The following is a 12,258-nucleotide window of genomic DNA, read 5'->3' as shown; positions in this document are numbered from 1 at the left end:
GCCGGATTGACTAGCCTGGCGGGCCGGACTTGGCCCGCGGGCCGTACTTTGCCCATCACTGTATTAAGCCGAGATAATAATTCTCAAAAAATGTCAAAGTTGTATCTAAATCGTGAAAAATTGAATTCTTTTGGCCTATATTTTCTAAATTAAAATACAAATAAATAAAGCAGCAATATACTAACTACTAGATATTTACTATACTTTTTAATAATAAAAAAATTGTTTTGATAAGTATTTTGGCATCAAAACCAAATTTAAGCTTTGTATGAAGAAGGTTGCGCAGCCGTTCCTCTTAATTGTTTTAATATTATAATTATGGCAATAATTTAGATATAGCACTGCAGCTAATGAATATCTAACTGTTTTTTTCTATGAGGTCCTCTCCTATCGGAGGTTGTCAGTTCACGGACAAAACCATGCATACCTGGCGCGTTCCGTCCATACATGCTGTGGATGCTCCGCATCCCTTGCATTTTAGAGTAAAAAGATTTGGACTCTAGCCGTAAACAGCAATACTGTAATTTAAATATTTTAATATTTCTACAGCGACCTTAATGTGATTTTTTTTACAAAAGCGGCGCTGTAAAATAACATACAAATATTATTATTATGAGACATCGTGCATATTATCGTCCCGTTTCTGCGTACGCACAACGAACGACACGATACAAAGAGTGCTGGTGAGTCTAAATACACATGCATTCTCAAATACCGTGAAACCCGTAAAACACACTGTAGAAGCGATCTGTACACCGTATCCAAGAATGCTAGAACGTACGTTCTTTCCGCGCATGCGCACTGAGACCCGCAAGCCAATATCTTCGTCAACATTATACGATATTAATGACAGCATCCAACGTTCAAAAACCGTCTTTAATGCTCATATGTATAATGCACAGAATCGTATACTCTATTACTAATCCATCGCATTGTATGCGCGCGCTGCTTTGAGCTTGAATACTGAAGTCGAATTCTTATTGAATATTATTAACCTGCGATTTACTTTTTAATCATAATTTAAGTAAATAAATAATCATAATTCAAATAAATGATTACATAAAATAAGATGGATACTTCGCCAACGTGTTCTTACGCTGTAAATGATAATAGAGAATTGTGTGGTTGTATAATTGAATCATTAATGCGAAAAAGTTTTGGGTCTCGGCCATTTGCGGAAAAAAAACTTATTCTGGATACTGGAAATATTGAGTTATGGAGCTTAATGGATTTATGGAGATAATTTTAAACGGTACCTAATTGTATATTGTTCGTGGGCTAGCGTCTAGATGTGCATATTTGATATCAAGTACGTAGTAAGTACGAGTATAAAAAATTGAGGTCTTCTACAAAAAGTCACCGACCACCACTGATGCATACATAACATTATCACAAGACAGCAATAACAAAAAATGTATTTTTCTGGTTCCCATTCCCATTGGAAGGTTTGTTCTTCCTCCCCTGTGTCTTCTATCAGCATATTGCAGTTAGCTTATTTTATATCTTGTACAATTTATAATAATTATGAATACAGATTCTTCACGAGTTCCCCAGGGAACTAACTAAGTACCTGTGTCATCTTAAATTATCGAATGAATTAATTAATTCACACCTTGGGTAAGCAAATGAAACGTGGGAGTTCACTACAGGACACGTAGGATGACTTACAATGAACTAGAGGAAACAGAATAATTTATGGGGCTGCCACACTTGAGCTATACTCTCATGGCTTGGCCTATTTCAGCATATTGCTCGCCAGATTGTCAATCATCGGGCAAAACATTAACGTGTAAATATGTATAAACATGTCCTGAACATTACGTCTTCTATCATCATAATGTAGTTTGCTTATTTTATTTCTTGTATAATTTATAATAATTATAAACCCATCTAAAGATTCATCAGGAGTTCCCCAGGGATCTTACTAAATACCTGTTCACTGTTATCTTAAATTATCGAATTAATTAATTCATTCGCACCTTGGGTAAGCATACGAAACGTGGGAGCTCGCATGACACAAATAATGGCTTGCAATCAACTAAAGGATATATTATGATTCATTGTGTAAAGAAAGACTAGACTTACCAGCAGAATTAAGGTGCCAAAGAGTTCAAGACAGAGTCACTTAGGACCTTGGGAGTCTGATCGAGAGAATAGGAAAAATTGTATTTTTAGGAAAAAGGGCAGAAGCATTTTCCATGTTTTCCAATGAAGTACACATTTTAAGTAAGTTTGGATTAACATGATTGATACCTGTTTTATTTATACATTCTGAGCAATTTGAACAAATTAGTAATCATACCAAGAACGTATCAGGAAAACAGAAACATCTCTTATTCGAAGAATCAATGAAAATTTTACTTCGTTTACCTCAAGCTAAAGCATAATACGAAACTCTTCAAATTATTGGTAATCCGGTTAAAAATTGGATTGCAGGCCTTGACGAATGAATTTTAACAACATGTTTCCTGATGAAATTTTAGTAAATTACGAATGTTATCACGATACCGGAACACGTTTTCCGATATTACGATAATTCGGTCTTAATGAATGAATTATCAGGAAACATGTTAAGGCCTGCAATCCCATTTTTAACCGGATTACAAATTATTTGAAGAGATTCTTAATAAATTTGGAATACTAATTTTACTTCGAGTATGAAATCATTTTGGTTCATTGTGTACGAAGATTAATTTGTCAATACGTCAGGAGTGTTTGGTGTTCTTGAATCAAGTCAACAAACCAGAAGCCGAACCTATATCATTAATAATAATTACAAATTCTAATGGCTGGTTTAATTATAAAATAACGATGGAATTAAACGTGAATTCAGAATTAGCGACATCATCGATAAACATAGAAGTTTTCTTAACTACTAAACACACATAATATCAAATAGTTCCGAACGGAAAAAAATCCGGCGTTGTGAACTAGACCCAACTGCATTTTAGTTCGCGAAGTCATTTATGGAGATATATCCATTTAACTGAAAAGAAACAACACCAGAACGTGCAAAAAACCGAACGTGCATTAAAAAAATTGTGTGACATAATGACGTTACAATATATACAGGGTGTATCGGCACGTACCCGACAAACTTTAACCAGCTATTCCTTAGCACATTTGGAGTAAAAAATGTTATGGGCACTTTGAAAAACAAATAAAAAAATAAAAAATCCACACTCCATCACTGTCATTGGCATTGTTTCTCGTGTTCAACAGCTGTTATTAGCAAGTGTGTCAAAAAGCGTCCTCGTTCTTTCATACACACTAAATAATAATAGTTAATAATGAGACGAATGGCGCCATGCCATTTCGTTGTGATTGTAAAAGCGCGCCAATGTAGGTAAGTACGTACATTATTCAACGAAAATCAAATAAAATATTGCCAGATGGGTTTTCAAACATTGACAAAAGATAAAACATTGGTGACATGTGGTGAAAATATAAATAATAATTTTTTTATTAAAAAATAATGTTACCGGTCAGCAAAGTACGAATAACATTTTTTACTAAAATGTGCTAAGGAATAGCTGGTTAAAGTTTGTCGGGTACGTGCCGATACACCCTGTATAGACGCGCTTAGTAAAAGTAGCTCAAAAAGTACGTCAATCGGAGTACTTTCGATTTTCGTTCTACTAAACTGTCTCGCGTCGCGTAAGGTCGTGTGCTACCTGTAAGTAAATTCCCTTTAAAAAGTACCAAAATGTCCTCGCGTGTGATGAGAAAATGGTTTCATCATCGGCAAACACTAGTAAAAGCCAAGAAATAAGATTTCATTCGTAAATTTATACAAATTATTTTATTATTATAATTACAATTATTTCAATTGTTTCGTGAAGATTTTCAGCGCCATTAGAGAGCGCCATTGAAATAGCGAGCGTAGAAACGAATAATGTATGTGACAGACTACGCTATATTCTCACCGCTCACCATACATTCCTATTGGTAGTGTGTGGCGACCGATATGCTGAAATAGGCCAAGCCATGATGCGTATGGCGTGATGTGTCGCCCGCCTAAGTACAATGACAACCTTAAGCGGCCGCTACACTACTCGCTTCGACGCTTCGACGAAGTCCTCGACGAAGTTCGAAGTGCGTGCCCACACACTTCGCAACTTCGCGAGTAACTCAGTCCAACCAGTCAGTGATTGGTTTATTTATGCCGTGACGCATCGAGTCCTTTGACTCGGGCGCATTTACCGACAACAATCGGAAGTCTTGCGAAGCGAAGATGCCCGAAGCGAAGCGAAGTTCGTGCCCACACTATCGTATTCGGTCAACTTCGATCAACTTCGCGAGTAGTGTAGCTGGGCTATAATAGCAGCAGGTCGTCTCGTACAGTTATTCAATGTTCATCTTATAGTGTAAGCGAGTAAGCGTATCTTGTTATGTCAATTCGACGCAAATACGAAAGCGCCGCCCGCTATCGTTTATTTCGTTCATACGCACATATTCTTTGAATGTCTATCTTTGTCATACATGAACAATGTTTGAATTAAGAATTAACTAGAAATATATGATTGTTTCTTACTTGCCACCAGGGGGGTATAACTTCGATCGAAAATTGGAACCGAAATATTGTGACGTCATATGATTGCCTATATATATCCACCAATGAAAAACTCTGAAAGTCTATGGAATAAACATTCAGAGTTTTCATTGGTGTATAATATAATACGTAGGCGCTATGTTATAATAAATGTCACCATCCTTTTGTCAATTTCAATGCAATATTTAAATTAGCAATCGTGCTCTCTACCTTCGGTAGTAGCACACGCCTGAGATAAATGTCACTAAATATAGAGTTCTCATGTTATTTAAAGGTTAATGAAGTGTTGTAGAAATAAATGTTGTGTCATGGAATTCATTTCCCTTATCTTTTATTTAATACACTGTTGTTACATACATTCCTGAGGCACTCACGCCCAATGTGGCAATAACCTAACGTTACAATGGCAATGTTACTGTCTATGTATTAGCATATCTATGGTTTTATTAGGACCAATTTGTTTCATACCGAAGATATCGATCTAGTGAATGGTTTATTTATGTTTACCACATTTTATCTTGAGTTTGTGAGACAGATGTATTGTGACAAATTTAAAAGAAGTTTCCTTAGACCTGAAGTTTATACATATCTGCTCTGAAGAAGGTAGGGTTGTGCCGAAACCAGCAGCCATGTTCTTAAACATGAAGAGATGTAGATGATTGTTCACAGCATCACAGTTCCATCTCCAATGTTAATAACATCCATAATATTGTTTTATGAAGAATGTTTGAATTAGTGACAGCTGTTTTACATTTGATTTAGACACTAGAAGGTCAAAGTCTACCAGGAAAAGAAAGCAATCAGTTCATTGAGATAATTTCTATTTCGAGATTTTTGATATCTTTATCTTATCAGCAAAACAAATAAGTATTTTTTTATATAGGTGGATCGTTTTAATTTGAAATTCTTCAATATGTAGGTACAACAGATCTACAAGGTTATCTGTGGAAGCGGCCAAAAGCGGAATTTATTCGTTTATAAACGAATGAGCTCATTTTGAAATATTTTTTATATTGTATTCACAATATTTACAGAAGCGTAAAGACGCGTGACTCCTAGAAACTAAGATTAGATTATCCTGACGAAGAAACCATTCGTTTCGAAACGTGTCGATCCTTTCGATTAAATATATAAGTGTTTACACAGTATTTTATTTTCATATAATTATAGATAAGTACCTGCCTATGCCGATCTGTAAGAATGGGTTGTTTCACATAATTTAAACAATATAATTAACAATTCATCTGATTTCAAGGTAAATATTAAAGTTCTATTCAAGATTTATTACTATACAAGTACCAAGTACCGTGAAATACCCGGCCAATAATCTCTAAATACTAGCCACAAACATATTCCACTAGAGCCTCTGATGAATAGATCTGTCCCAGGGTGTCCAGGGAGTCCATACATTATTCATTTATTTATTTATTGGCTGGCCAACAGAATACATCACATAATGATAACACTAATGAAATACATTTTCAATATTGTTATGGCAATGATTCCAATTATAGGTGAGAACTAGAAGGGTTAAACAAAAATCTGATATATGTTTACTAAAACTTTTTTGGCTAAAACTAAACAGCCAATTGGAAGATTGGGAAGCACCTGGCTATTCGAATCTGGTAACCAAACAAGGCTAAAGCCATTTTAAGCAACGTTTCTATTCTGACTGGAGTTCTTTTACCAGGGCGATACTGAGAGCATCAACTATTTAATAATATAATACCACTCTCCACCGCATGCAGAGATAATAATGTCAAGCTGTAATACCTAACCTAACCTAACTTAAGTGGTTATTGCAAGTAATTTTAGTACCCTTTGAAACATTACAACTTAATAATTTCAGCGATGTAATAATCCTCAAGGCTATGGACATGTGAAAGTATAATGCTGAATGCACAAGAAATGACTGGTCGCTTGTATAATAATATAATATTATTTTTATTGTGCAATCGATAATAATTCACTACCACATTAATATAAAAATTACGCTTACGTATATTCCATTATTTTGAATTCAGGAAATGGCTATCCTATTAGCAAAGCCGATCATGTTATTATAATGTTTGCTGGGGATATTTTTGCATGTGACTATGTAAATGTCGTCATAAATAAACTGCAAAAATGAGGAAGCAATGTGCCAATTTCCATTGCAATATGTCTGAATTTGAGGACACTTTTCACAAAGAGAATTATCTACCCCAAATGAGGAAGTGCAACCATTGCAATATATCTGAATTTGAGGAAACATTTCACAAAGAGAAATATCTATCCCGAATGAGGTAGTGCAACCATTTCAATATATGTATCTGAATTTGAGCAGACTTTTCACAAAGAAAAATATCTACCCCAAACGGTTTTTTTGTCGATTCTTATTTTCAATGTAGATGTCTACGAAATGTCTAATTCATATTTTCAAAAAACCTATTTATTTACCCGCTTTATGTGTAATAGAAATTGATAATTTTGCACTTAATGAAATATCTACATTCTTGTCTATATAAAAAGTGAAATAACAAGGTAAGTATTTAATTTTTTTTTTTATAGTGAATACCTCACAAGAGTTCCAACTGCTCCCGTCTGGAGCCAGTGAGACTATGGCATCCCCAATTGGGGGATGTTGTGAGGCTGAAGGTAAGTGGGGAAGGGAAAGAGGAAGGTGGGGAAGTACCTGGCTATTCAGATCTAGTCACTAAACACGGCTAAAGCCATTTGGAGCAACGTTTCAATTCTGAATCTCAATTCTTCAATTCTGGTCTTACACCAGGGCGATACTGGTAGTATCTTCCACTCTGGAACGTGCCGTTAATTGTGAAATAACACAAATTAATCAAATAAAATTTATTTGCGCACGCCGGGTTCGAACCCGCGACCTTCGGAATGGCAGTCCAATGCGTTACCACTGGACTATGCCGGCCGTCAAAATGTAAAGAATTCATTATTATCTTTTAATTTAAAACAATAACTTAGTAAAAACCACTTTTATTTCTTCATACTTAATACAGACCGGGTTTCGCTACAATCGTAGCTTCTTCATGGCTGTATTCAAATTAAAAATATAACATCATTATAATGTCACATCACAAAATATCTGCTTCTTACGAACAAAAACAATCTTATCTTATTTTAATGTATCTGAGTAGGCTCCCAGTTACGTAAAAAACAAACGTTATTTCTGATTCCCTACCTACATTAATTGCAACTGTTGTAATGTCTTCCTATTTCAGGAAAATGCGTAAAAGTTCGAGTGTGTGTGCGGGATTGCCACCAAAATTCAATAGAATTCATCGTAATCAACAACGAGTCTATCTGCTGAGTTTCAGTTCGATCGGATATTGGGAAATGGGTTAGTTTCCGCTTTCAAGATTTGAATTCATTCATTCATAAAAAAAAACCGTTTGCTGTTTTAAATGCATCGGTTCAGAGCGGTTCGGACTATGGAAGGGGCGGAACCTTTTGGCAGAACATAACCAATAAATAATCATAAAAATAAATAATGTTTTCTATTTCCACAGACGACCCGCACAAATGTTTAATGCAGAGAATTTGTGTTTTACAATGTTACATGACAGTAAATATCGCCAAGTGGTTTTGCCCCTATATAATAATATTATCATTAGTTTTACAACCCGGTTTTACACCCGAGTTTGAATATCGTTGCAGCTTATATTTTCAATTTGGAAAAAAAAATAATTGGATAAAACACAGATACAGACAGTAAATAAAACATTAACGGAAGAATAGATTAATAAATAAATGAAATAAAATATTAAGAATAATTGAAAAGTGAGGAGTTTCTTGATTTCCGACTGAAAAGCGTATATTTCGAAGCTCCTTAGCTCATGATAGAAATGATTTAGCGATCTAAATATAGTTGAGTTGACCTTTACAATCCAGATAGGTGCATATTTCATTACGCTAGGCGTACCGTTCGGGATATTAGGATACTTCATACAATCATATCAAATTTCATATTCATGGGATAAATTGTAGAATTAAAAAAAAAACATATCTTTGAAGGAGGATTTACATCAAAAATCAACATATATCGCATCCAGTGGCGTAGCGCTAAATTGACGACCCGGACAAGCCTATTAAACCGGGCGCGCCACCCCTCAAATAACAACACCAACCTCAATGAACACTGAAAATGAATTAGAATTGTAAAGCGGTTTTTTGGCAGTACAGAAGATACAATACTGCTTAAGTACTGAAAAACACATGAACTTTCTTATTCCAAAAAGAACCAAACATACGACAACGCCAATGTTGACATTCATAATGTCTTATGAAAATATTGGCAAAATTCATAATATTGTACAGTAAATATAGACACAGAGGTTAATACACACTTTTAATGAAAAAAAGACTGCATCAGTAGTGCAATAATTAAAAGTAACTGTTACAGTTAACGAACATTTAAAATAATGCATTTAAGTAGTTATTTAGTTAAAATTAAAATCAATTTTTCACTTCGCGGCCATTGTAAAATTTTTAGGTTAAAGATTGCTGTTTAAGTTTTTTCTTATCTTATTTTAGCCAAAATATGAACAAAACTAAAATGGCTTCTTAGTTTGGTATTAATGAAAAAATAAATATATTTTTTTAAATATTATAATATCAAAACATGGCGTGAAGAAAATCGTCAAATTATCCGTTTTTTAACGAAACTGCAAAAAATACATTATTTTCAATTTCCGGAAACTGAAATACTTACATTATCTTCATCATTATCTAACTGATAGTGTTGTTTTGTTAAATTAAAAGTGCATATTTTGTGTATACCCATACTTTTATTATTATTGTGAACCAAGTAAAAAAAATATTATTAAAAATATATTTCGTATTATGATAGGTATAGTACCTGAAAGCTCTTCGCACTTCTCCAACTTCTGCCCCTGCGTGGCCACGGACGACAGAGCGGATGCATACTCCTTGTCGCACTTGACCTTGTTCGCCAGACACCGTTTTATGTTCTCCAGGAGGCGAATCTCGGCGTCCTGCCGCGCTATCAACGCTTCGTGGGCCGCCCTGCCCTGCAGGGTGGGAGAGTACCCCATTATCCTGGATTCAGACTAGCCTGCTCATCAAAACACTTCCACTCGACAATAACTTATCAGATACACACTGAATACACTCGAAGCAATTACATTTTACCGCCTCACAAGTTAAGATAACACTTTTGACAGCCACACAACACAAGAAAAAAAAACAAGTCGCTCACTATACTTGTACGATTTTTTTTTACAGAGGTAAGTACTGGTGAGTACCTACTTTCAAACACGTCTCAGAGACTGTTTACAAAAACTTCTAATCAATCTCTAAATGATTTGATTATTAAAAAAGTCTTGGTGCGACGTTAAAAACTAAACGTTGTTATATTTTTCAACAATACCTTTACAGAGTAGTGTTAATTTGGCACTCTACCTGAGTTGTAGTTTTATCGGGTTCGACGTTTTGTTTATTTTAAGAAATGATCTCACAATTTTTTTGTTATTATTTATGTTTAGGCATAACCGACGTTCGCTAGGGAAGGACCAAGCGCGTACACGAAACGGCGATGTTTTAAAGAAACTGTGTTAGTTTACGTCAAAATAAAAAAAAAATAATAAAGTAAACACAACGCAAATCGAGAAAACGAACGACACAAGCTCCCGCCACGATAGCTCGAAAATAACTGAAGAAAAGAAATGTTTGGGAGACAGCGAGACGGAGCCAAAGCGAACTTTAAGTAACGGTGTGAGACACAAGATCGTATTTTGGTAAGAGGAATAGAGAAAGCTATCGTCGGTCGCTATTGGTTCGATAGGATGCCGACACTTTTGCCGCGTAAATTCAAACAAAGTTTTTCGTCTTTTAAAATTATTCATTAATAAAAAGGTACTTTTTTATTGATACAATAGAATTATAAGTAAATAAAAATTAAATGGATAAACTTGAATACTGTGCTCTTTCATTCTGATTTTTATTAATTTCAACTAATTGAGATTATTTCTTCGTTAGCGGAATGTAAAAAAACTAATTAATACTTTGATTTTTTTTAGTTGTATGAACCTCAAATTATGGGAAAGGAACGAAGCAACCACAAATGGCGCGAAACGCCGCTTGCAGTTGCTTTATTCCTATTCGTGGTTCGGTTCGCGGTTCGGTTCGCAAATGTATACGTACCATTACAATTATTCAATAAGTATTTTATTTGCTGAATATAGGTATTACATGTTAAATGAATTCAATTGAATAATTTATAAATTTGAAATAATAAACATATTTGGTAGGTACTGTAGTTTATTGCGCTTGATAAGGCTTACAAAAATGACTAAGGACGGGTTGTTTCACGGAATTTGAACAATTCATCAAATTACAAAGTTGATTTTAATGTTCTGTGAAGTTTCTATTACTGTTCTGTTATATGCCATTATTGGCTAGTTACTTCACAAAAATGATTTTTTTTGAAAAAGGTAACACTTTTGTATAATGCCTTCTGCGGCCTTGACGCAATACTAGTAGTTCCTGACATCGCGTTCATAAAAGTATTTTTCTAATTTTGTATTATTTAATAAATCAAAACAAACATCTTGTGAAATCATAAGATTTGTAAGTAGCTACTATATCTATCCATTTATTTCATTATTTCAAATAAGGAATTACAAAATTTGTCCAAAGGAAGGTAACACTAATTATTTTTTCAAAATTTCTAATATCAGATTCTAATCACACCAATACTCTCAATAAACTTGTGAAAATTTGTTGAGTGGTGTAGCAATAACAAGCAATAACTACGTTAATGAATACGAGATTTTTTTTGTGTCGAATCTGTTTCTGAAATGAATTACTTAGGTGCAACTTCTGACATCAAACTTAGCTTCAAACCACACATTGAAAATATTTCAAAAGGTTTAAAAATGTTAGCTTTTGTTCTGAGTAGCTAAGATTTTATTTATATATTAACATCCTATTGGGTTTTTTAAAATGATTATAAATTTATTCATTTTGAAAAGATACATTAAATTATATGGAAGGAAGCTTTTGACTGCCCAACTAGGAAGGTTTCCCGTTTTAGGACAGTCAAATTAACAGATTTCAAATTTTCATACATGTACACAATTACATAACAGTAACATTACATAATGCATAATAGTAACACAATTACTTAATAGTAACACAATTACATAATAGCAGAGATGTGCTTTATTTCAAATAAATCCATTTCAAATGGAAATGCAAAATGCAAAATAGGTATTTTCCATTTTGCATTTTAAATGCTTTTCTAAAAACCATTTTGCATTTTGCATTTTAAATGCTTTTCTCAATGCATTTTCCATTTTAAATGCTTTTTTGCAACATTCTTCCTACTATCTCCACTCATATTTTTTTCATAAGCCCCAAATATCAGTCGTTCCTCAGCCTCGCTATGAGAGATAATTTACATTTGTCAAGTTGCTCCCTGGTAGGAGCCCTGGCAATTGAGTGATACCATTACAAAAAATACTAATTATTATTTTTTTAGTAAACTAATGTTTAAGACAAGATTTTTTATGCATAGCACAGAGGGTAACAATTATTTTATAAGCAATAATTATTAGCCTGAAACACTCATCCACATTGAAAAATCTACTGATAAAAGATACATGACGCCAACTATAATAAAGCCAAACCAAAATAAAGTTGGTTGTTTCATTTTTTTATCAAACTGTTTGATAGTG

General features: G+C 34.0%; 1 protein-coding gene across 3 annotated transcripts in view; it reads right to left on the bottom strand.

Annotated features, from left to right (window-relative positions):
* The window catches only part of FER (tyrosine-protein kinase Fer), a 230,696-nt gene extending 220,478 nt beyond the window's left edge, over window positions 1-10,218 (bottom strand). For all 3 annotated transcript variants that reach the window (XM_089639727.1, XM_089639728.1, XM_089639729.1), the window contains exon 1: window positions 9,420-10,218. In XM_089639727.1, the coding sequence (XP_089495853.1) occupies window positions 9,420-9,615 (196 nt within the window). In that variant the 5' untranslated portion in view covers window positions 9,616-10,218. The remainder of the gene's footprint in view (window positions 1-9,419) is intronic.
* Between the last annotated feature and the right edge of the window lie 2,040 nt (window positions 10,219-12,258).

This window comes from Hesperophylax consimilis, chromosome 14 (genome assembly GCF_061612785.1).
Source record: "Hesperophylax consimilis isolate HC1 chromosome 14, BYU_Hcon_1.0, whole genome shotgun sequence".
NCBI lineage: Eukaryota > Metazoa > Arthropoda > Insecta > Trichoptera > Limnephilidae > Hesperophylax > Hesperophylax consimilis.
Note: the sequence above shows the minus strand (reverse complement) of the source record. Positions and strands in the feature narration are given on the sequence as shown.